The sequence below is a fragment of the Geotrypetes seraphini genome, chromosome 10, assembly GCF_902459505.1.
Source record: "Geotrypetes seraphini chromosome 10, aGeoSer1.1, whole genome shotgun sequence".
NCBI classification, from domain to species: domain Eukaryota; kingdom Metazoa; phylum Chordata; class Amphibia; order Gymnophiona; family Dermophiidae; genus Geotrypetes; species Geotrypetes seraphini.
Genome location: NC_047093.1, coordinates 6,687,689 through 6,713,916, shown reverse-complemented (window position 1 = coordinate 6,713,916; position 26,228 = coordinate 6,687,689). Strand labels below are relative to the sequence as shown.

The window sequence follows — 26,228 nt, the reverse complement described above, 5'->3', positions numbered from 1 at the left end:
AGGGCAGGAGGGCCTGGGATCCCTCCTTCCCATAATTTAGTGCGGGGTAGGGGGTCGCGTGGCCAGGAGGGTTTGGGCTCCCTCCTGGCCCAAACTAGCGGGGGGGGGGGGTCGCCAGGGCCAGGAGGACTTGGGCTCCCTCCTGGCCCGATATTGTCGGGGAGTTGGGGAGTCGGCGGGGCAAGAGGGCTTGGGCTCCCTTTTGCCCTGATCGTGTCGGGGGGGGGGGGCAAGAGGGATTGAGCTCCCTCTTGCCCCGATCGTGTCGGGGGTGCCGCGCTTGGCTGGGGCAAGAGGGCTTGAGCTCCCTCTTGCCCCGATCGTGTCGGGGAGTCAGGGGGGGGGCAATAGGGCTTGAGCTCCCTCTTGCCCCGATCGGCTGGGGCAAGAGGGCTTGAGCTCCCTCTTGCCCCGATCGTGTCGGGGAGTCGGGACCGCCAAGAGGAAGCAGCAGGACACCGGTAGGAGCTTCTACATGTTGGGGGGGGGGGATCGGGAGCCTGTGGGGGTGCGAGCGGTCCTTCAGGGTGGGGGTGCGGGTGCGGGTGCATGCGAGCGGTCCTTCGGGGTGGGGGTGCGGGTGCGTGCGAGCGGTTCTTCGGGGTGGGGGTGCGAGCGGTCCTGCGGGGGGGGGGTGTGAATCGGACGTCGGGGGGGGCATCAGGCTTTCAGGGTGGAGACAGGACTTCAAGGGGGAGAGGAGAGTCGGGGCGGGCGAAAGGAGAGTCGGGGTTGCCAGAGGAGAGTCGGGGCGGGCGAAAGGAGAGTTGGACGGCGACGGGAGAGCATGCGCGGTATACGGGTGTGCGCAGTGTACAAAAATTTCTGTACATAAATTTGTGTTTTTTGCGTGCTATACCCGTGTGCGCGTTTTACACGGGTGCATGTTATCTACGTGAAAATACGGTAAATCCCAGAGTGCTGATAGAATTGAAAGATGAACTTGCAGAGCTATTGTTAGCAATCTGTAATTTTTCTCTAAATTCCAGTATAGTACCGGAAGACCGGAGGGTGGTCAACGTGATGCCAGTTTTAAAAAAGGGTTCCAGGGGTGATCTGGGAAATTATAGACCGGCAAGTCCGACATTGGTGCTGGGCAAAATGGTAGATACTATTATAAAGAACAAAATGATAAGTATGCATTAATGAGAGAACGCCAACATGGACTTACTTAGTCAAGGAAAATCTTGCCTCACCAATCTACTGCATTTCTTTGAAGAGATGAATGAACATGTGGATAAAGGTGAGCCGGCCGATATTGTGTATTTGGATTTTCAAAAGGCATTTGACAAAGCATCTCATGAAAGACTTCTGAAGAAATTAGAAAGTCATGGGACAGGAGGTAATGTCCTTTTATGGATTGAGAACTGGTTGAAAGACAGAAAACAGAGAGTGGGTTTAAATGGTCAATATTCTGAATGGAGAAGGGTAAATAGTGGAGTTCCACAGGGGTCTTTGTTGGGACCGCTGCTTTTTATCATATTTATTAATGATCTAGAGATGGGAATAACTAGTGAGATAATTAAATCTGCTGATGACACAAAGTTGTTAAATCATAAGAGGATTGTGAAAAATTGTAAGACCTTGTGAGATTGGAAGTCAAAGTAGCAGATGATGTTTAATGGCAAGTGCAAAGTGATGCATTTAGGAAAGAGGAACCTGAACTATAGCTACGGGATGCTGGGTTCTGTGTTAGGAGTCACTGCCCAGGAAAAGGATCTAGGTGTCATTGTTGAGGATACATTAAAACCCTCTGTTCAATGTGCAGCATCGGCGACTAAGAAAGTAAATAGAATGTCAGGAATAATTAGGAAAAGAATGGAAAAGAAAGATGAAAAATGTTGTAATGCTCTTGCATTGCTCTATGGTACAGCTGCACCTTGAATTCTGTGTGTAGTTCTGGTTGCCATATCTCAAAAAAGATATAATGGAATTAGAAAAGGTACTGAGAAGGGTGAAAAAAATGATAAAAGGGATAGGAGACTTCCCTAAGAGTAAAGGCTAAAGTGCCTAGGTCTCTTCAGCTTGGCGAAGAGATGGCTCAGGGTGATATGATAGAGGTCTATAAAATACTGAGTGGAGTGGAAAGGGTAGATGTAAATCACTTGTTCACTCTTTCCAAAAATACTAGGACTAGGGGCAGGCGATGAAGCTACTAAGTAGTAGCTTTAAAACAAACCAGAGAAAATTTTTCTTCACACAATGTGTAATTAAACTCTGGAATTCCTTGCCGGAGAATGTGGTGAAATCAGTTAGCTTAGCAGGGTTTAAAAAGGTCTGGATATTTCCTAAAAGAGATGTCCATAGGCCATTATTGAGATGGCTTGAGGAAATCCACTGCTTATTCCTAGGATAAGCAGCATAAAATCTGTTTTACTACTTGGGATCTGGGTTGGCTTTTGTTGGAAACAGGACACTGGGCTCGACAGACCTTCAGTCTGTCCCAATATGGCAATTTTCATGTTCTTAACACATGGGCCAATTGTTTCAGTCCAGCTCCAGAATAGCAAACACAATCCTAAAACAAAACCCAGGTCACAATAAGATCGGAAGTCTCACTTTTAACTCAGTTAATGGACCAGTTTTAATAAGTTTGTGGAGTCAGGTTCTTTTCAGAACAACACTTTGCAAACAAAACAAATTCCCCAGGCCAGTCCCATCCCCCCCCCCATGCTGTTGATGAACAAAAGGTCGCGAACGAGGGATCCGAGCTCTGCCATCTGCATTGTGAATAGGTGTTCTGCATGATTTCCAGTGATGTATCAGCATTGCATATCAACAGTGCTTCTTAAAGCTATAACTTTCTACTCTTGCTCCCTGCAGGATTCCCCTGAAAATGAGATGCTGCTCTCAGTGGGACACTTTGCTGTATAAATACATTTTAATAAATAATCCTGGAATGGCAAACAGCTGCATCCCTAATGTGGCTCGTGGTGCGGCTGGAGCCTGTCCAACCTGTTTTCTGCATTCTGATTAGTTAGCCAGCGCCTGCAAGGAGGCCTCTTTGAGAGATGAAAGATGAACAGAGGCAGACCCATTGCTCATCGCCTTGAGAACTAACATCTGCAGCCTCAAGTAGCTCAAAGGAGGCCATCATCAGCTTCATTACCAGAACATCCTCTCTCTCGTTTGTTAACTGTGTGTTAGGGTACTTAACTAGGAATGAATATGGATGGAAATTGATACTCTGCCTGGCAAAAAGAATCAAGGTAGATTCCAAGCATGCATCACCCCAAAAGTCATGGCAACAGCGTGCAGTTCTGCTCTCCAAGTGTATTCCTCCACGCCCTTGTAATATACAAACCATACAACATACCTAACCAAAGAGGGTCAACGCAATGCTAATACCCAAACAAACCACAAGAAAAGGATACTGAGTCCATGAGGCCCAGGACCTGGACTCAAGACAGTGGCCAGCACAGACCTCCATATATATATATCCCCCAAAGACAAGATCTGACCCAAGAGCTCAAAAAACTGGATCCACACCATACTGGTAACAATTAGAGGGCTTTTAATTCAGAAGTGTCACAAATCAATGTATTCTAGAAATTTCCAGTGTGATTGGGATGAAAGGAATTAAGCTGCTGAAATCTGCTCAAGAAATGCTTCATGAGTTAGTCCAATAAATCCTTAGCTATTGTCCTATATTTCCAGGCATTCAAGTGGATTAACAGAACATCCTTTCATGAAATAATTCAGCTTTATCTGCCTTTATTCAACATACATGCAAACTGCATTAGAGAATGATGTTTTGTTCTGTCTATGGGACATTAAGTGCCCAAATTTCTCATTTTCTTTATTATTTTCATAAATTTGTGACCAGGATGATGTAATAGACACGGATTTCCTGCCCACAGTAAATGGTGACCTATAAAACCCAAAATGGCTCATCCAGTCTGCCATGCATGGTTGTATCTGCCAATCTGTGCATACATAAAAGCTTCCTTTCCATCCTCTTGCATCTAGGGATCCCCTGTGTTTATCCGAAGTCCTTTTGAATTTCACTGTGTCTTTAAAAAAAAAAAAAAATTCTGCCAAGGAAGGTATTCCAAGCATCTGCTGCCCTTTCCGTGAAAAAAAATATTTTTGATGTTGCTCCCAGGACTACCCCCCAAAGAGCTTCATATCATATCCCCGAGTCCTCTGCCAGTGTCATATGCCAAAGGTTGCTTTTAGCAGCCCAGAAACAGCCTTTTTCTTGCAGAGAAGGGGTCCCACATTCACTTAATCAGCAACTACTCATTTATTCACTGCTGGGTACTGTGGGGTGTGGAGGTCACCAAAGCAGCACAGGACCTCCCCAGATTCTCTGTGTGCCTAAAGAGATTCTTACTGCCTTATCTGCTCAAATGTCTTTTTGAAGCACTCTGAGCTATTCACGTTTGCCACAAAGCAGAAGGCCGAATGCTGGCTTTGTGGGGATATTAAGCATAGACAGACAGGTCAGCTGGCCAGACCTCTACTACTACTAATCACTTATATAACACTGAAAGGCATATGAAGCCCTGTACATTTTGACATTTATAGATGGTCCCTGCTCAGAAGAGCTTACAATTAGAGAATGACGCGGTGACAAAATTCATCAACGTTCCCGTCCCTGCGGATAACCGCGGGAAACCATCTTCATGTCATTCTTTAAGGAGAGAGGGAAGAATCAGAGTATAATTGGGCACAACCACTGACCCGCAAGTTTTGCTTTGAAGAATGCTGGTGTAGAAGGACCGAGGTTGAAATAGACACTAGAAAATGACATGGGATTATTTCCCGCAGTTATCCGCGGGGACGGGAACGGTGATGAATTTTGTCACCGTGTCATTCTCTACTTACAATCTAACTTGGACAGACAAACATGACATAGAGGGTAGGGGATGCAGAACCCCAGATGAGAGGAGTTAGGATTTGAAAGGTGGGCTTTTAAACAGGCCTTGAACACGTAGAGAACAAATGTAAGGATTTGGGCAGCTTGTTCTAAGGTTGCATGGTGGACACCCTGGTTGCTGAGGTAAGACCATATTAGCTGCCTGAACACAGCTTCTGCTCGGTGCTGCTCAGCAGCTGAAGAAACCACAACTCGCAGCAGCCACCGACTGACCGGGTTAGCAGCGGGGCAGAAATGCAGAAAGCTTGCTCCTGCCCGCTGTACCTCTGGACCACCAGGTATTGGCAGAGGAGGTACAACGGACAGGGCAGGGAGGGGGGACAGGGTGCAGAGCCTGACAGGGCACATGAATATTAAGCTGCCCGACTTATATTCGAGACAACCATTTTTCCTCCTTTTTGGGGGGGGGGGTAGAAATGGAGTCTCAACATATTTGGATTGACTTATATTCGAGTATATATGGTATTTAAGATATATTGCAAAGGGCACTCAAGTTCTCCTAACTTACTGCCCTCTGAACTGGCTCCACCACTACAATCAGAAGAGACTGACTAATTCATCTGAAGGGGGAGAGAGGGGCCAACAGCTATGCACAGGATTATGAATGTGAGATGAAGCACAAACCGGGTCCAATTTCATTTTGGCACATTAATCACCCTGGGACCAGAACGTGAAAATGCCATACATTCACGCGGATAAGAGGATAGCAAACATGATGCTAGATGAGACAAGAATCGCTGCCCAAAAAAGGGGTGAGATCAGGGAAGCCAGGATTCAAATCCACCCTCTCTTACCGATACCCCTTGTGACTTTGGCAAATCACGTTACCCTTTATTGCTTCAGGACTGATGCAATTAAGCACAGGAGGCTTAGCATGAGGTCATGGTCCTCTTCCTGTAAAGTTTTTACAAACTCAGATAAGGGCATATTTAAAGAAATGTGAAGATTCATTTTGTACATTTAAAGAAATTTTATTTTGTGCTGACTGGATATTTTGTAGTAGATGACATCCCTTGGTCATTGCTGATTCATAATTTAAAAAGACCATTTTGGAAGCCTAGATAAAAGATCGAAAGAAGGCTAGTGTGATTTAATGTTGAGGCGGAAAAGGCAGTAAAAGTAAAAGAGTACCGTATTTCCCCCATGTATAGGCCACAGAAAATGCTGATTTTCATTTTAAAACTCTTAGATAAGCCGCCCCATTAGATAAGCTGCGGCGTTACTGGAGTCCCCCTGTACCTTTTTAAATAGCTCTCTTGCTGGATGGCTGCCAGGTGCGGGGCCAGGCTGGATGCTGAAAAGATCATGCCTCCCCTGCACTGCTGGCTGTGACATTGGAGGAGGCACCCGGCAGCCGTCCAGCAAGAGAGATATTTAAAACGGTACAGGGGGGATGTCTTTAGATAGGCCGCCCCATATAAGGAAGCCGCACCCAGTACTCATGTTAGTAAAATGTATGTATAAGCCACAGCCTATACATGGGGAAATAAGGTACTTTTCAAAAATGGAACGCAGACCCTAATGAAAATCAAATAGGGAGGAGAACATGCACTAAGTTGGATGTAAAAAAGTCTTTGAAAAGAAGCCTTCTGCAGAAACAAGAGCAGTCGATGGCGTGAAGCGAGGTGAGGATTCCCAAGCCTTCCAGCATCTCTCCCTCCCTCCTTTTTTTTTTGTTGTTGTTTTTTAAAATCTTTCAGACTCCTATCTGCGGCTTGTGCTGGCCTTGAGCCTTCCTTCTGATGCAAATGTGAGAAGGAAGTTGTATGAGAGGGAAGGCTCGGGTCCAGCAGGAGTTGCTGCTCATTGCTGGTTAAGAACTAAAGAACTTAAAAGTTACCAAGGGGTTGGGGGAGTGGAGTAGACCCCCCTCTGATTGCCTTGGGAGGGAAGGGAGGATTCTCAGGCCCATCTAAAATTGGTGTCTGGCTACACCCTTGCTCAAAAATAAATGCTAAGTAAAAGGCTTGTGAGGGAGTCAGCTGGGCCACTGGATGACCAAAAGGCAAATGGAGTGCTCAGGGAAGATACTGGAATAGCACGGAAGCTAAACGATGCCCGTCAGCAGTAATGGATAAGATTGCTGAGCTACAACGAATATTTGACTTCCTGATGCAGTATACGAAATATGATCACGGTGAAGGGGGGTGGGGGGCTATAAAGTTAAGTTTTGATTAAGTGATTATTAGAAAAAGAGATCACCACAACAGCTTTTTGAACTGCCTGGTGATCTCAAACAGCTGCTAAATGAAACACATGGGCACAAGGAAGAATTGCTAGGGCTTAGGACCACAGGGCAGAAATAGGATGCTTCTGCTGCTGGGGCCCCTCCCTCCCTACTTTGCCTGGGTGGAATTGCTTTCTGCAATTGTCCGATATGAAGGTTGCAATTTATATCCTGGAAAATGCTAAAAATAAAATCCAAAGGGCCTTTTTTAATCTTCTTTCAACCAGCTGCTGCACCAATTTTCCACTGTTTTCAACAACACATGTAGAAAACAGTGGGTTAAACCGAGGCCTATTCTGCATCTGGAGCTACCGAAGGAAATCCCACACTGAGGAGCAGAAAGCTGGAGGCAGCCCTAGCATGATTATGCTCAACAGAGGGTTCCTGATGAGAGATGAGCGCAAATGGCAAGGTTCTGAATGTCAAAACAAACAACAAAAGTCCAACAGGACAAAAACCCACAAGAAAAAGTGGGAACGGACAATGAACACTCCACATAGGAAGTTCTGCACCCAGAGGATGGTGGGACACCTGGAATGCACTTCCAGAAGGTATGATAGGACAGAGTACGGTATTGGGGTTCAAGAAGGGATTAGATAATTTCCTGAAGGAAAAAGGGATAGAAGGGTATAGATAGAGGATTACTATACAGGTCCTAGACCTGATGGGCCGCCGCGTGAGCGGACTGCTGGGCATGATGGATCTCTGGTCTAACCCAGCAGAGGCACTGCTTATGTTCTTATGATCACTGATGGAAGAGTCTTGTTTATTCCAATAAAAGGACAGTGTTCATTGTCCACTCCCACTATTTCTTGTGTGTAAGGGTCACAGCCTCCATCTGGGCTTCCCTCCTATATCCTATATTCCACACCAATCTAGAACGCATTATCTGCTTATTCTGTAGCATCTTAAGAAAGGAGAAATTAGGTTCTTACCTGCTAATTTACTTTCTTTTAGCTTCTCCAGACCAGTAGAGGTTAATCTTTACAAATGGGTATATATCCAATCATGACCAGCAGGTGGAGACTGAAAACAAAACTGTGGGACAGTATATACTATACTCCCTTCTCTATTTATCTCAGTCTGCCGAATAGCCAAGCAGAACCAAGAACTGGAAAAACAGAAAGAAAACAATACTCCGAACAGGAGTAACAACTAACATACCCAAATGCTGTTGGAAAATGCAGAGGAGAAATACCCGAAGGAAAATGTCCCCACAGCTCGCCAGCTAAGCCAGCCGAGCCACAGCCACTGTTCTTTAATTCTCCCCGGCCCTAGAAAAATACTAGAACCCGCAGCAAAAAACAAAAACTGCCCGCGAAACAGCCCCAACAACAACAACAACAGACAGGGTGGGGACCTCTACTGGTCTGGAGAAGCTAAAAGAAAGTAAATTAGCAGGTAAGACCCTAATTTCTCCTTCTTTAGCACTCTCCAGACCAGTAGAGGTTAATCTTTACAAATGGGACGTACCAAAACAGTCCCTCTCACGGGCGGGACCCCCGCAGGGCCGATACCAGAACACACTCACTGAACACCGCGTCCCGACGCGCCTGAACATCTACCTGATGATGTCTAACAAAGGAATGCAAGGAAGACCAAACCGCAGCCCTACAAATATCCACTGGCGGCACGAGCGACGACTCAGCCCAAGAAGCTGCCTGACCCCGGGTGGAATGAGCCTTAAGAAACTCCGGAACAGGCTTCTGTCTCAGAACATAAGCGGAAGCAATCGTCTCCTTGATCCAGCGCGCAATAGTAGCCTTAGAAGCGCCAGCCCCCCGACGAGGACCCGCCAGAAGGACAAAGAGATGATCGGATTTCCGGACTTCCTGGGTCCGCTGCACATAAGAGCGAAGGACCCGACCGACATCCAACTTGCGCAGCTGCCGTTGCTCAGAAGAGCCCTCCCGACTACCCAAGACTGGGAGGACCACCGATTGATTGACATGAAAGGGAGAAACTACTTTCGGCAGAAAAGAAGGAACAGGCCGCAAAACAACCCGCTCCCTAGAAAACTCCAAGAAGGGAGCCCTACAAGAGAAAGCCTGTAGCTCAGAAACACGCCTAGCGGAAGTAATGGCCACCAAAAAGACCGCCTTCAGAGTAAGGTCCTTCAAAGAGCAGCCATCCAACGGCTCAAAAGGCGGGCGCACCAAAACAGAGAGAACCAGATTGAGATCCCAAGATGGAACAGAGGGCCGTATGGGAGGCCTGAGCAACTTGGCCGCCCGCAAAAAGCGAATCACATCAGGAATGGCCGACAAACGCTGACCTGTCACCAACCCTCGAAAAGCCGACAGGGCCGCAAGTTGAACCCGGAGAGAAGACCAAGCCAGGCCTCTATCCAGGCCATCCTGCAAGAACTCTAGAATGGTAGGCAGGGTAGCACGAAAAGAGACCACTCCCCGCGCCCGGCACCACCCCTCAAAGAGACACCAAACCCGCACATAAGCCCGAGAGGTAGAAAGCCTCCAAGAGGGACCCCAAGAGCGTAGAGATCACCTTATCTGAATATCCCTTCTTACTAAGGCGACCCCTTTCAAGAGCCAAGCCGTAAGACAGAAGGGAGACGGGTCGAACATGGGAATGGGACCCTGCGTCAGAAGATCGTCCAAGAGAGGCAGAGGAAGAGGATCCGCCACCAGATGCCTCACCAGATCCGCGTACCACGGACGTCGAGGCCAATCCGGAGCCACCAGAACCACCAGACCCGGATGGTGAACAATGCGAAGAAGTACTCTGCCCACTAAAGGCCAAGGAGGGAACACATACAACAGCCCCTCCGTTGGCCACGGTTGGACCAGAGCATCCAGACCCTCGGCCAGACTGTCCCTGCGACGACTGAAGAAGCGGGGCACTTTGGCGTTGCCACTCGTGGCCATCAGGTCCATCAGGGGCTGCCCCCAAGCCTGCACTATCAACTGAAACGCCACGATCCGAGACACCACTCTCCTGGATCCAAGAAGTGACGACTGAGGAAGTCCGCCTGAACATTTTCTACCCCGGCTATGTGAGAGGCCGAGAGGTCCAGAAGATGGGACTCCGCCCAAAGCATGAGCCGAGCTGCCTCCTGCGCCACCTGAGTGCTCTTGGTGCCCCCCTGACGATTGACATAAGCCACCGCCGTGGCATTGTCCGACAGGACTCTGACCGACTTGCCCAACAAAAGGGAGCGGATAGCTAACAGCGCCAGACGGACCGCTCTGGTCTCCAACACGTTAATCGACCAGGAGGCCTCCTCCGTGGACCAGGTGCCCTGAGCTGAGTGACCCAAACACTGAGCCCTCCAACCGAGGAGACTCGCATCCGTAAGGAGCACCGTTCACTGCGGGAGATCCAGACCCACCTCCTGAACCAGGTGAGGGGTCCGGAGCCACCAACGCAGACTGCAGCGCGCCACGCCTCGCAGGGGGACAGGAACATCCAAACCGTGCCTCTGGGGTGACCACCTCCGGAGCAGAGCATACTGAAGAGGACGCATGTGGGCCCGCGCCCACCTCACCACGTCCAGGGATGCCGCCATCGACCCCAAGACTTGGAGGAAATCTTGCGCCTGAGGACACCGGGACGCCAAAAGAAGGCGAATCTGAGATTGCAATTTGCTTACCCGGGCCTCCGGAAGGAAGATCTTCCCCAAGGAGGTGTCGAACAGAACCCCAAGGTACTCCAGATGCTGAGCCGGGACCAACCGACTCTTGGAAAGGTTGACCACCCAGCCCAGCGACCGGAGAAACTCCACCACCCGAGCCGTAACCCGGGAGCTCTCCTGCAACGACTTTGCCCGAATCAACCAGTCGTCCAGGTAGGGGTGCATCAGAATGCCCTCCGACCGCAAGGCCGCCGCGACGACCACCATCACCTTGGTGAACGTCCGGGGAGCCGTGGCCAGACCAAAGGGAAGCGCACAGAACTGTTAGTGCCGACCCAAGATCGCAAAGCAAAGGAAGCGCTGATGAGAGGCCCGAATGGGAACATGCAAGTAGGCCTCCGTCAGATCGAGAGAAGTGAGAAACTCCCCCGGCTGAACCGCCAGAATGACCGACCGCAGAGTTTCCATGCGAAAAGAGGGAATCTTGAGAGCCCTGTTGACCCCCTTCAAATCCAGGATGGACCGAAAGGTCCCCTCCTTCTTGGGCACCACAAAGTAAATGGAGTACCTGCCGGTGCCCCACTCCGGAGGGGGCACTGGAACAACTGCCTTGAGATCTAGCAAGCGCTGAAGGGTCTGGCGAAAAGCCTGCGTCTTCCAAGGAGTCTGACATGGAGAGGCTAGAAAAAGGTCCGGCAGAGAGCGGGCGAACTCCAGGGCATAACCGTCCCGCACCACCTCCAGGACCCACTGATCGGACGTGATCTCGGCCCATTTGGGAAAAAATTCGCGTAGCCGGGCCCCCACCGGAACCAAAGGGGGCGCCGGCAAGGAGTCATTGTGCAGAACGGGAAGCGGGGGAACCGGCTGAGGGATTCCCTGCCCCTCGACGGGCCCCCCGAAAAGGCTGCATGCGCTGGAAGAACCGACCCCGGGAAAAACCTGGAGCCGGGAAAGAAGCAGCCCCACGCCCAGGGCGATACTTGCGGAACTCCCGCAAACGCCCCCGGGCAGTGCCACCCCGAGACGCAGGGCGGGCACAGTCCTCAGGCAGACGGGGCACCTTTGAGTCCGTCAGAGTCTGAAGCAACTTATTTAATTCCTCCCCAAACAAAAAAGACCCCCGGAAGGGAAATTTAGTAAGCTTAGCTTTGGACGCAGCATCCGCCGACCAAGCGCGCAGCCACAAAATACGCCGAGCGGCCACGCCAAAGGCCATAGACTTAGCCGAGATCCGCACCAAGTCATAAAGAGCATCTGAGAGGAACGAGGCAGCCATCTCAATCTTCGCCACCTCCTGATCCACCAAAGACCAGTCATCAGACTCCCGATCCAGGACACGCTCAGCCCACCGAAACACAGCGCGAGCCACCAGCCCCCCACAAATATCCGCCTGGACCCCAAAGGCAGAGACCTGAAAATTTTGCGTAAGAATGTTCTCCAACTTGCGCTCCTCAGAGTCCTGCAAGGCAGAACCGCCCTCAACAGGCACGGTATGCCGCTTAGAAATCGCCGAGACCACCGCGTCTACGACTGGCGACGTTAAAATAGCCCGATCCCCCTCTGGGATGGGATACAAACGAGCCATGACGCGCGCCAAACGAAACGGCGCCTCCGGTGTTTTCCACTGTTCCAGTACAATATCCCGAATATCCTGATGCATGGGAAAAGAGCGAGAAACGGTACGGATCCCCCGAAGCAGAGGGTCCCCCACACGCGGAGTCTCCGGCGGCGCATCCTCAAAACGCAACACCGAAGAAACCTGTTGAATCAGGTCCGGTAGCTCATCTCTCTGAAAAAGGCGCACCACAGACGCCTCTTCGCCAGAGGACGGGAAACCCGACAACCCGCCGCCAGCGGCCGTCCCCTCGAGAGGGTCCTGGAAATCCTCAAAATGGTCCAGGTCCTCATCCAGACCGACACGCTCCTCAGACCATAAATCCTCGTCCCAAGACACCCGCGGACGCTTGGACGAGGGAGGAGGAGGAGGGGACGCCACCACAGACGAGAGAGGCAAAGCCGCAGGGAGCGCAGAGGAAACCCCACTCCCCGAAACCCCCTGGGCGCATCCGGGACCCCCAGCCGCCTGAAAATAGGCTTTGCACAAAGAAAAAAGAAATCAGGGGAAACCCCCCCCCGAGGGTCCCAAGGGACTCCCTGCCACAGCAGGGGACCCAGCAGAAACCTGCCCCTGCATAGACAAAACAGGGGGAAGGTCACCTGAGGTGGAAGACAAAATGGAGGGGCCAGACAGAGAAGATGGCGACTTTCCCGCCAAAAAAGCTCCCTCCATAGCCTGTAGCGGCTGAGAGACCTGAACAGTCTCAGCCGCTAAAGCAGGCAAGCCGGCATCAGCTGTCAAAAAATCAGCTGAGAGGGAATCCTCCAAAACCCGACCGTCGGCGGCTCGGGGAATCCCTCCGTGGGCGGACGGAGAAGACCGGGCTTCCCCACCGTTCCCTGCCGACTCGCGAGGCACCATCGGCGGGGAGCTCTGGGCGCCTGCAGCCGCTGCCGACGGAGCTCCTCCACCGCACCGGCCTGAACACCGCTTGCACAGGCCGGCCGCGAGTGCCTCGCGTCTGAAGCACAATGAGCACTTTTTCCCCTTAGAAGTGCTCATTGCTCCATACGCGACCTAGCTATAAAAAAGTGCCGGTTAGTTGAAAAAATACAGTAAAATACAGTTTTCTTAAAGGGAAACAACCCTGCAGACCGGCACTACCTCAGGATTTTTTTTTTTTTTTTTTTTACAGAACAGACTCCACAGGCTCTCGAAGCAATATGCCTTGCTTGATTTAGGGGGCAAGGCTTACTGCTGAGGCTCCTCTAAAAAAATGTGGGGAGGTGGAGGAAGTGGGGGGAGGACCCCGCCCGAGACCCGCCGGGTTTGACACCCCCGAGGTCGGATGGACCCCCAAACAGGGCTCGTCCAAGCTCCGTCCGGCCAAAAACAGGGATTATAAACCCCCTAAACAAATTCCAACAGCCCTACCAAGGGAGATGGGTACAGATCACATCAACACCTGCTGGAGATTGAAAGAAGACTGAGGTAAATAGAGAAGGGAGTATAGTATATACTGTCCCACAGTTTTGTTTTCAGTCTCCACCTGCTGGTCATGATTGGATATATACCCATTTGTAAAGATTAACCTCTACTGGTCTGGAGAGTGCTAAAGAATCTGATTTGTACCTATGTGAAAAAGGCAATTAAATACATGTAGAAAACACATGAAAAAGGCTCACTGTTTTCATTCACTATTGTTTATCATCTCATTGGGATGAAATACAAAGCAATTAAATTATCCCCTCCACCTCCCACCCCATTTGTTGCGCTGGGTTCTTTAAGCAAAGATGTCCTTGCAGGGAGAGAAAGGATGGGAAGCCAATATTCCCACAACCTCCGTGAGCCAGCAAGAGACTCCACCCAACAAACACAGAGTCTACCTGTCAACCGTCTCAGTTCATCACATCAGATTCTTTCAACTGACCCGCTCCTAAAGCCAGGAAAGTTGCTCGCTAGTCAAACCCAGGCAAGTAACTCAATCTGGCTCCAGGTGAAAAGAGGGCGTTTTATCAGGAAGAGTTACTGGCAATCACGAGAATGGAGGGAAGAGAGAGTGGAGATGCAGACTGGGATTGGGGAGAACAGCTATCAACCCACTTTGGTCACTGAATCGTTGACAGGTACGGCTCAGATGTGAGGTAAGGGTAAAGTAGACACTCACCTCCCTGTTTACTCCTGTCAAGATAGATTGAAACCCTTCTTGCCAGACCTGTGAGAAGACAGGGATTAAGGGATTGATGCGAAGGGTATATTGGTCAGCCAAAGCAAAACAAATTACAACCATGAATTAAGAGCACAAACAAAGAAAAAAAAGACCAAAACCCAAGTGAAAAATCACCCCCCCACCAACCTCCAAGCAAAAGCTTTGATTCTGTCACTTTCTTTAGCTTGAAGAATACAACAGGTAAAGGAACCAAAACTTATGCTTCAGATACCTTATTAACCTTGAATGGTGCTCAGAAACCAAGATGGCATGTAAAGAACTCAAAACTGGGGATAAACCCCTAAAGAGATTCTTGTGATATCTATCATTGCACCAGTGTATGGTATAAAGGTACTGTAAAATCTTTGTAAACTATGTTCGTAGCTGGTAATGTATCCAAAAATTGAATTGTCCAAAACGGCTTTAAAGAGAATAGCTAAACAGCTTAATGAATAAACTTAGCTTAAATGTTCAACCCGCGATGGTTCAGCTGGGTTCTAACGCGTTTCGCCCCTATGGCTTCATCAGAGAACCCGCCTAGCTAAAGATGAACACGAATTCAAAATCAGTCCTGAAAAGATGAAACAAAAAAACAAGATGCATGACTGTGTTTGATACTGAAAAACAACTTATAAATATAGGTAAACAGCAAAGTTAACGACGCTACCGGTGGAATACCTGTGCTGAAACAATGATTTTCAATTTCCTGTGACGTAAGCGCTCAGCTGAGCGCTCGGTTTTTATGCAGGGAGAAATGTCAATCACCTAGTGGAGGAACGCCCACCACTCCACTTCCTTATTGAGGCCAGAAGGAGCCACTGTCTGCCAGTGAAAAATGAAACTCTGTTCTTGTTTCCAAAGCCAAGCCTGTGAATTACCCCCTCTATTGCTATGTGCCACCTTCAAAATTACGAATTTTAAATCCTGTAATTGATGAGAAGAAGATTGCCAATGCTGAACCAACGGGGCATTAATATCTCCTCTTCTGATTTTACTGAGGTGTTCAATGATACGGGTCTTGATGCTTCTAGTGGTGTGTCCTACATATAACATATTGCATGGACAAAAAATCAAATATACAACACCCTGAGTATTGCAATCTGTGCGCTGTTGTAAAATATGTTTCTTCCTTAATAACCGGGGATGTTGAATGCTGGTGGTTTCAAAAGCGTGCGCACACACCGTACACTGTCCACATTTGAAATGACCCGTGAGGGATGTCTCAGTATTGTCTGATTTGCTGAAAAAATAAGAGGTAGATATATGGTCCCTCAAATTTCTGCCTCTGGAGTATGCAAATAGAGGAGGCTGTTCAAGGCATGTGTGTGTCTGCAAAATATGCCAATGGGTACTAATAATTTTTTTGATGTTGAATGCTTGGTAAGAGTAAGGCAACGTGCATACCATTCGGGATTCAGGTTGGTCAGAAGTCTGATTTAACAAATAAGAGCGATGAGCATATAAAGCCCGTTTATAGGCTTTTCTGATGGTACCATGAGGATACCCTCGATCTTTGAACCGCTGCCACATATCTTCTGAACGGCGTTTATATTCTTCCGTGGTACTGCACAAACGCCTGAGTCTCAAAAACTGACCCACTGGTAGATTGTCTCTCAAGTGACGTGGATGATAACTGTCATAGTGTAACAAAGCATTCCTATCAGTGTTCTTACGGTGTATAGAAGTGTGAAAGACCCCTTGGTTAAGAGTGATGTTGATGTCTAAAAAAGCAATCTGGGTGTAAGAAGTGCTAGAGGTAAATTGTAAGTGTGGATTGCATGTATTAAGCCACTGTAGAAACTGATGAAAAGCTTCAAGAGTATTAATCCATATCAAAAATACATCATCGATGTAACGCTTCCATGTGTAAATATCAGAAACATATGTGGAAGAATAAACATGTGTTTCCTCGAAGTCAGTGACGTAAAGGCATGCTAAAGATGGGGCCATGGTTGCCCCCATTGCAGTTCCTTTTATTTGCAAAAAAAATTCAGAATCAAACATAAAATAATTGTGCTGCAAAGCTATGCTGGCTAAGGTGACTAAAAAGTCTACTCTAGCTACAGATAACTGTAAAGATTCAAGGTATTTCCTCACGGTCTCAATCGCGCTGGATTGAGGAATATTAGTGTATAAGGCTTGAATGTCTAAAGTAACCAATAAGGCTCCCTGAGGTATGGATTGAGCCTCCTGAGCTGAGCGCTTACGTCACAGGAAATTGAAAATCATTGTTTCAGCACAGGTATTCCACCGGTAGCGTCGTTAACTTTGCTGTTTACCTATATTTATAAGTTGTTTTTCAGTATCAAACACAGTCATGCATCTTGTTTTTTTGTTTCATCTTTTCAGGACTGATTTTGAATTCGTGTTCATCTTTAGCTAGGCGGGTTCTCTGATGAAGCCATAGGGGCGAAACGCGTCAGAACCCAGCTGAACCATCGCGGGTTGAACATTTAAGCTAAGTTTATTCATTAAGCTGTTTAGCTATTCTCTTTAAAGCCGTTTTGGACAATTCAATTTTTGGATACATTACCAGCTACGAACATAGTTTACAAAGATTTTACAGTACCTTTATACCATACACTGGTGCAATGATAGATATCACAAGAATCTCTTTAGGGGTTTATCCCCAGTTTTGAGTTCTTTACATGCCATCTTGGTTTCTGAGCACCATTCAAGGTTAATAAGGTATCTGAAGCATAAGTTTTGGTTCCTTTACCTGTTGTATTCATCATTTGGACCTTCAGGAACACATTTTTGACCTTATTCCCCAGCTGTTTATATTGACTTTCTTTAGCTTGCCAGGAATTCTTTGTGACTACAGCTCCTCTCAGTACATTAAGTCACTAGCATGCCTTTAACAACTCATATTTTACCCTTCTGATGCAGAACTATTTTATTACTTCTGAAATGGGGCTTCCCAAATCAGCATCATCGATGAAGGTTGTTGTATCTTGAAACCAAGACTCCCTGCTAAGCCAATCCTATGTCAACCACTTCATCTAACTGGGACAGTAAACAGGAATCCAGGAAGCTTCTCCCCATTAACCTACAGATTAAAACAGGACAACTAGACCTATCTGATGAGGGTTCTAGATTTCATGGCCTTCTTTACAGGTCCTCATTAATGCAACTCCTGAACACTGCAAGTCCGGCAAATGTTTGACATCTTAAATGATCATGCCATGAAATAAATACGTGAACATATGTAAATAATCACACATTAGGCATCCAATCAAATCACTTCATTAGTCAGATACAGATCTAACATCCAATGTTAGATCTTTTGTATATTAATGAAATATAGTACTCTGGGTTTTCCTTGTGCTTCTTCCACTTAATGTGTCTTATTTTTTATATGAATGTGATGGGTGGTTTATCATATTACAGATGAAATCGTAAAGTGACAACGAGGAATTGACACATCAGATGCATGCCTCAATTGTGCTGAAGTTATTCAGGCCAAGCTCAGCTGCTTCTATTAACTCACTCCACAACTGCAGAAGGGAACCAGGACTAGCCTCGCACGTCCCACGCCTCCCAAACGTCAGATGTAGAGGGTTTAAGTTTTACCACGTGAACATAAAATTTGTCATGGCTTTGTATTATTCTGATGCACAGCTGCAGCAATGTAAATAAGCAAATCACTTAATAACTTCATTGACTATTTGGGAGAACTCGATAACATCAAACGCCACTTTCAAATTGATCCCCGAGGCAAAGGTCGACTTACCTCGGTCACAAGGGTCAGTGGCAGAAATGAGCTTAAATTTAAGCCTTCAGATGTCAGGCCAATGCATGGACCATTAAGCTACTTAGTGGCTGGTTGCAAATGAACTGTATTTGTTCACTTGACCTATCTGCATGACTACATTAGCTCAAGGAAGGGGCTGACAATATACCTATGAATTATCTAGCTGAGGAGTAATGTCAAGGACAAGAGAATGAAAACTATAAGAAGAAACCATCTTTATTGCACTGCACCTCTCAGTGTTCATCAGAGCACATGTGATTTTTATGAGAATCGGATAAATATACCCAATTCTCAGTTATAGAAAATTGGGCCCTGGACATTCGGGACAGTCCTGTTTCCTAAGTGTACACAGAACATGAAAGGAATAACAGAGTCTGAGCAGATCCCCTTCAGGCAGTTTTACAACTGCTGATGTCCAGCACCATAATGACTTGAACAAAGAACATCCTGCACTAAATCTGGTTTTTCTATGTTAGAGTCACCAGTCTAGAACAGATTACAAGGCTCTACATGGAGGACGACCATGCAAAGCCATGCAGCAAAACGACAAGCAGGAAGAAAAAGGAAACAATTAAAACAGATCACCATCAAAAGCAGGCCAAACATCAGACAGTAGTATTTAGGGCTAAACCTTGCTATGTGGTTGAAGGAAGAGTGGGGGTGAACAGCTGATGAGGCTGGAAGAGGTGGGCATTCCAAGATTTAGCAAGAATGCAGTGAACAACGCTGGAGTGCCCTACTGCAGAGTTTCTCAAGCCATTCCTGCAACTGCCCACCCCCATCCAGTCTAGTTTTCAGGAGATCCACAGAGGAATATTAGCCACAGGCACATGCAAATAAAGTCTCATGCATATTCAGTGCAGAGCTCTTGGAAACTAGGCTGGATAAGGGATACTGCGGGAATGACTTGAGACACCGCTCAGAAGAAAAATGCTACGTGATAGGGACACAGCGAGATCGGAAGCTCTGAAATCCCTGCAGTTTAAAACAGAGAGATGGGGACTGACACACACTGGTGTAAATGGAGAGAGACCTGCACACACATACACAGAGTGTTCAGAGACCTCCCCTTGCTCCTCAATGGCTCTCGGCAGTCCAAAGTGCCTCTGTTTCTGCACCATGTATAATCTGGCCCCGCTGTCATCTCACCTTGGCTGCGCCACTCATCTGCCCCAGCTCCTTACTCTGCTGCCTCCTGCTCAGTCCTTACCCTCTTCTCTCATGAACAGGAGGAAGCAGACATCCGTGGGCTGTGGCCCCACATGTGGAAGCCACAGCACCTCCACTTCAGCTTTCTCTTTATTTAAAACCATACACACTCACACTACTGTTTATTCACGGCAGTTTACAACATAATGCTAATACAACAAAGCCACACAATGAGAGTTCTAGCTACCCCTTTACTGAGTGTGAAATGCCACTTTTCTCTCTGCCTAATCAGATGCAGGTTTTAAGCTGGGAGAATTGAACAGTGGGGCCAAAAGGATTACCAGAATGGGCGTCCTCTCCCAATATGACTGGGCAAGGGAGTCCGTTCTGCGAATTCAAATCAACAGACATGAAAACTGTGTAATAATCAAATTCATGTTTATTAATGCCTTTCATGTCACTATCACATTTTCTGCTCTCCAAAGAAGGATTAAAACCAGAGACTTCTTTTTACCTAACCTGACATCATTGTAATAATTACCATATTTTAGAATACAATGGCAGAGTTGATCACATGACTTCTTTCCAGCAATACATCACGTCACTTTACATTTCAATCCTAAATTTGCCAATGTTAAGCCCAATTTTTAAAACCAGCAGGTGGCAGTATTTTACTTTCTCCTTATGCACTTGACTTTTTTCCCTTATAGCTTTTGCATAACCTTCCTCTGCATCCTTTTTTTTTTTGTTCTCTCTGAAAAGCCTGCTTCCTGTTTTTCTGCTACCCTACAATGAGATCTTACTATCACAATCACTCCATATAGCAAACGCAAATTAATCCCTGTCAGTTCTTAACATAAGCTTTTCCTTTGTTTTAACTTTGCATGTCAGCATGTTTTTCCCTCCCTAACTCTGGGCTATTTATTCTTTTCTGAGAATTTCAGCTTATAAAAACTTTAATTCTGTTTGATTCTATCATAGCCAATTTAAAATAACCTTTTAAAGACAGTTCCACAATTCACCTGTTTCATTTACCCCAAATAATTTCAACGTTAATAGCAGCCCATGGTGTCTACATATATTACATTACATTACATTACATTAGGGATTTCTATTCCGCCATTACCTTGCGGTTCAAGGCGGCTTACAAAAAGATTTATAAAACGGGGTTACAATGTAGGAATCGAAGATACATTAGAGTGGTAGTTAGGTAATTTCGAGGTAAGGATAATTACAGTTTATAGTAAATTGTGTACATGGAGGTAAAATTAGGTGAAGTTAGGGCTGATTTAGGAGTTTCTTAAAAAGTATTGTTTTTATTTCTTTTCTGAATGTCTTGTAGTCTGATGTGGTCATCAGTAGTTTGGAAATTCGGGTATCCATTTTTGCGGCTTGAGTGGCTAGGAGGCCATCGTGAAGTTTTGATCTTCTTACTTCATTGATCGGGGGGGGTATGAATGGGGAGTGCACTTTTCTGTGTCTGAGTGTGGATGCTTGGTTGAGGCGGTTATTCAGGTAGGAAGGACTGTCTCCGTTTAGGGATTTAAATAGCATGCAGTAGAATTTGAATTGTATTCTTCCTTGGATTGGTAGCCAATGTGAGTTGATGTAAGCTTCTGTGATGTGGTCAAATTTTCTTAATGAGAAGATGAGTCTCAAGGCTGTGTTTTGGATTGTTTGAAGTTGTTTGATCATAGTAGCAGGGCATGGGAGGAAAAGGATGTTGCAATAGTCTAGCAGTCCTAGGATTAAAGATTGTACTATAAGCTGGAATTGATTTCTTTCAAAAAATTTCCGGACTTGTCTCAAATTTCTCATGATTGTGAAGGATTTCTGGATTGTATTATTTATTTGTGGTTGCATGGTACAGCTTCTGTCTAAGGTCATTCCTAGTAGTTTTATGGTGGTTTGGATGGGGTAGTTGATATAGTTGATTTCTAAATTTTTTGAGGTTTGGATTTTGTCATTTTCGAATAGGATGAATTTGGTTTTGTCTGGGTTGAGTTTAAGTTTGTGATCTTTCATCCAGATCATAACTGTATTAAGTATTCTGTGTAGGATGTTTGGCATGGTGGGTTTAGTCTGATCGTAAGGTGTGAGGATGGTAATGTCGTCCGCGTAGCTGTAGGTGGTTATACCTAGATTGTTCAGATGTGTTCCGAGAGAGGCAGTGTATAGGTTGAAGAGGGTGGGTGATAGTGGGGAACCCTGTGGTACTCCGCAGGGGTTTGCCCAAGGTTCTGATTTTACGTTGTTTGATTTTACGCTGTAGGTTCTGGATTTTAGGAAGCCTTCAAACCAAGCGTATACTTTATCAGAGATACCTATTGCATCCAAGATTTGCAGAAGGATATTGTGATCAACTGGGTCAAAGGCTGCGGTTAGGTCTAATTGTATAAGTAGCATTTTTTTCCCTGTGCTGAGGTGTTGTCTGATTGTGTCCATAAGGGAGGCTAGGAGAGTTTCTGTGCTGAAATTGGATCTGAAGCCAGATTGTGTGGGGTGGAGTATGTTATTCAATAACATCTAGCTCTAGAGGAATAGCCCTAGGTTATTCATTCTGCTCCAGTATTCCCACATTTGGCGCTCAATTTCCCCATCCCAGTCTGGGCATGAATCAAAGCAGTGGCAAAGGAGAGGGAAGGAGGAAATGCTGTGGGTGCACTCTCCACTAATTCCCACACTCGTGTTCAGAAATGAGCCGCTACTTCCATAGTGTGCGATTTTTCCTGCTAAAGGAGGAAGTGAGCAGCAGAAGCCACTGTCTCAGCCCAAGTCCTGGGTTCTCCCTCCAGCACAACTTACCTCGTGTGGTCGGCAGCATGTCAGACAGGCCCTGCCATGCAGTCACCATCTCCGGGTTTTTTTCCAGATCTGCAAAGTTCTTCCACACTCTTATAGCGCCATCATCTTCAGAGAGAAAAAAAAGGATTAAGAAACAAAGACCGCAAAAGCATGTGCTATTTACAATCATTTAATTGCTTCTGCTTGCATCTCCCTTCCACCTCTAAAAAATTACAGGCCTCATTCAAACCTGTGTATTAAGGAGGTTATCAGGTTAAAAATACATACATCAATTTTGGTTCAATTTTGAATTTGTTTAGACTTTTCCCCTAATTTGGGGTCTTTTTTTGTTTTAGACCTTATTTTAATTTAAAAAAACAAACAAACCACCACTATAGGAGGGGCCTTAGGTGCTTGGGCCAATCAGGCCCTAGGATCTTGTGGGTTGGGCAGGGGAGGGGTGGGCCCGCCTCATTTGGACGGAGGTGGGCCTGCTGGCCGGACGGTGCGAGGACCTTTCTGGCCAACTTGCTGGTAAGCCCGAGGGGGGGTTCCGGGTGGGGTCCGGCAGGAGGGGTTGGGCACCCTCCTGCCGGCGATCTTTGGGGGGGGAAGGGGAGGCCGCTATACTAATCGCGGCAGGGAGATCCCTTGCCGTGATTAAGTACAGCGGCTGCATCTACTTACCATGTAGGCCAGCATTTTGCTAGCCTACATTGTAAGCATCTCCCGCTCTGCTAGGAAGACGTGTAGGGCCGCCTAGGTTCGCCTTCAATATAGGCGGCCTGCCTCGGGAGCATTTTTTTGGAAAATGTGCCTCCCGATTGGCTGATTAGACAGGTGTAGGACGCCTACAGCTGCCTACAATCGGGACGCACTTTGCAGAATCAGGGCCTTAGAGTAATTAATCAAAACCACATAGAATTTGGTGCTACTCATGGGTGACAGCACTATGAAACTAGCTACTTTAGTTCATGTTCCCATCCAAACGGGGAGACAGCACTTGGCTACCCCCCACCCCTCTTTTACAAAACTGCAATAGCGATTTTTAGCGCAGGCTGGCGTGCTGAATGCTCTGCACTGCTCCCGACACTCAGAGTTCGTATGAGCATCAGGAGCATCTCAGAGTATTCAGCGGACCAGTCTGTCCTAAAAACCGCTATTAGGGAGCTCTGGTAATCACTCCTCATGCAAAACTTCCCAAATTGTACACAGGGGGCTGTGTTCAGACCACCAAAGCCTTTGCAGATGCTACTCTCTTTCTAAATGAACCTTTTCTTTAATAATAAAGAGAAAAAGAAGAAAATCAATCCACTTAGAAGAAAGCATGCTCTTGTCCTTTCACACCTACCCCCAGATTTCTTAATTACACACAGTTTGTCCAGCACTTCCATAATAGGCTGCAACGGTCATTGAAAGCACTTGAAACAACACACTAAGAATGGGTTTCTTAGACGAGGGAGGGAGCAGAAAAGGGTTTCTACTTAGCACTTTGCTGAAGCCAGTGAATGGAAAAGCAGGCACTTGACAGCTACAAGGCCAGCGCATCATGACAGTATAACTCAAGATTAGGCTGCAGAAGGTTCTAGATGCCTCGTTTCTTCTAAAGTACCACCTAAGCATTCTTCTGTCTCCTGATCACCCGATCCCCTTACACAACAATTTCCTCTTTTAAAATATATTCCTGGTAAACTGAGCTATCCCCTTTTTCCACATTACTGTTATAGTCTGAGTGATCAAGATGACTTCATGGGCAGTATTTCAAAATGATCCACAAAGCACCTGGATAACGTAGCTAGAGCCTCAGTAGTACCCTGCCAATAATGTAAAGCAAAAAAGTTCAGACATCTGCTACAGCATAAAAACCACCAGAGAAGGTCAAATGAAAGGTTACTCGACTCTACCCCCTCTCCTCCCAGCAGCAAGCAGCTTACAGAAAGGTTAAAAGAACAGGGCATGCAGCAAATGCTCCGTTTCTACCCTGTCAGCAGTATTTCCACAAATCGCTAGAATGAAAAAAACAAAACTATTTACTGTGAGACCAAACAAACTTAAAACTGTACTAACATGTTGCCCTAGTTATTAGCTTGGAAAATCCCTTTTGTGAGCTCACCTGTGGCACTCATGAGCAAAGAGCAATCCTGCCCATTCAGGTACTCCACGGCAGTGATCCTTGTGTAACGTGGGTTCCCGTTGTGGAAATAATCCAGCTTCTCGCCCTTCTCCCAGTCCCAAAAACTTGTGAAAGGGAAAACAGAATAAGATCAGTTTTCTTCTTTAAACCCTACACCCCCCAAATACCACCCCTCCCCAGAAACTGAACTCTGACAGCCAGATGGCTACTGCCAACATTTTGGCAGTGACCCAGAAACCAAATGGGCCAGTTTCCACAGATGGCAGTGGCCAGGTAGTGCACACCAAGCTCTGGAGAAATCAAGGAGCAGATGAATAAAGAATCCAGTGACACTGCAAACCATGGGATATTTGGCTCAGTATCTTCAAGCAGGCTACAGCTCTTAAGACACTACCGTATTTTCACGCAAATAACGCGCACCCGTATAAAACGCGCACACGGGTATAGCGCGCAGAAATCACGATGATATGTACAAAAACTTTGGTATACCGCGCTCACAAGTATACCGCGCATGCTGCCCGACGCTCCTTTCGCCCGCCCTGACTTTCCGTGCGCTGTCCCGACTCTCCGTTCACCCCCCCTGACTTCCGTGCACTGTCCCCCCTTGAAGGTCTGTCCCCATCCTGAAAGCCTGATGCCCCCCCCGACGTCCGATACATCCCTCCCCCCGAAGGACCGCCGACTCCCCCAACAATATCGGGCCAGGAGGGAGCCCAAATCCTCCTGGCCACGGCGACTCCCTAACCCCACCCCGCACTACATTACGGGCAGGAGGGATCCCAGGCCCTCCTGCCCTCGACGCAAACCCCCCTCCCCCCAACGACCGCCCCCCCAGCCGACCCGCGACCCCCCTGGCGACCCCCACGACCCCCCCACCCCCCTTCCCTGTACCTTTGGTAGTTGGGCCAGAAGGGAGCCCAAACCCTCCTGGCCACGGCGACCCCCTAACCCCACCCCGCACTACATTACGGGCAGGAGGGATCCCAGGCCCTCCTGCCCTCGACGCAAACCCCCCTCCCCCCCAACGACCGCCCCCCCCAAGAACCTGCGACCGCCCCCCCAGCTGACCCGCGACCCCCCTGGCGACCCCCACGACCCCCCCACCCCCCTTCCCCGTACCTTTGGTAGTTGGCCGGACAGACGGGAGCCAAACCCGCCTGTCCGGCAGGCAGCCAACGAAGGAATGAGGCCGGATTGGCCCATCCATCCTAAAGCTCCGCCTACTGGTGGGGCCTAAGGCGCGTGGGCCAATCAGAATAGGCCCTGGAGCCTTAGGTCCCACCTGGGGGCGCGGCCTGAGGCACATGGTCGGGTTGGGCCCATGTGCCTCAGGCCGCGCCCCCAGGTGGGACCTAAGGCTCCAGGGCCTATTCTGATTGGCCCACGCGCCTTAGGCCCCACCAGTAGGCGGAGCTTTAGGATGGATGGGCCAATCCGGCCTCATTCCTTCGTTGGCTGCCTGCCGGACAGGCGGGTTTGGCTCCCGTCTGTCCGGCCAACTACCAAAGGTACGGGGAAGGGGGGTGGGGGGGTCGTGGGGGTCGCCAGGGGGGTCGCGGGTCGGCTGGGGGGGCGGTCGGAGGTTCTTGGGGGGGGGCGGTCGTTGGAGGGAGGGGGGTTTGCGTCGAGGGCAGGAGGGCCTGGGATCCCTCCTGCCCGTAATGTAGTGCGGGGTGGGGTTAGGGGGTCGCCGTGGCCAGGAGGGTTTGGGCTCCCTTCTGGCCCGATATTGTCGGGAAGTCGGCGGTCCTTCGGGGTGGGGGTGCGAGTGGTCCTGCCGGGGGGGGGGGGATGTATCGGACGTCGGGGAGTCGGCCGGGCAAGAGGGCTTGGGCTCCCTCTTGCTCCGATCGTGGATGCGGGTGCGGGTGGGAGCGCGTGCGAGCGGTCGTTCGGGGTGGGGGTGCGAGCGGTCCTGCTGGGGGGGTGAATCGGG

The 26,228-nt window shown here is 48.1% G+C and overlaps 1 protein-coding gene and 1 long non-coding RNA gene across 4 annotated transcripts in view; one reads left to right on the top strand and one right to left on the bottom strand.

Annotated features, from left to right (window-relative positions):
• The window catches only part of LOC117367500, a 57,311-nt gene extending 53,437 nt beyond the window's left edge, over window positions 1-3,874 (top strand). Inside the window, exon 3 of the long non-coding RNA XR_004540777.1 lies at window positions 2,824-3,874. This is a non-coding gene — a long non-coding RNA (uncharacterized LOC117367500). The remainder of the gene's footprint in view (window positions 1-2,823) is intronic.
• RPTOR (regulatory associated protein of MTOR complex 1) overlaps window positions 1-26,228 on the bottom strand; it is a 496,675-nt gene that overhangs the window by 33,392 nt on the left and 437,055 nt on the right. For 2 of the 3 annotated variants that reach the window (XM_033960074.1, XM_033960072.1), the window contains 3 exons: window positions 24,272-24,396; window positions 22,180-22,284; window positions 14,430-14,477 (listed from right to left, as the gene is read on the bottom strand). In XM_033960074.1, the coding sequence (XP_033815965.1) occupies window positions 14,430-14,477; window positions 22,180-22,284; window positions 24,272-24,396 (278 nt within the window). The remainder of the gene's footprint in view (window positions 1-14,429; window positions 14,478-22,179; window positions 22,285-24,271; window positions 24,397-26,228) is intronic. The other variant, XM_033960073.1, reaches the window with a different exon arrangement.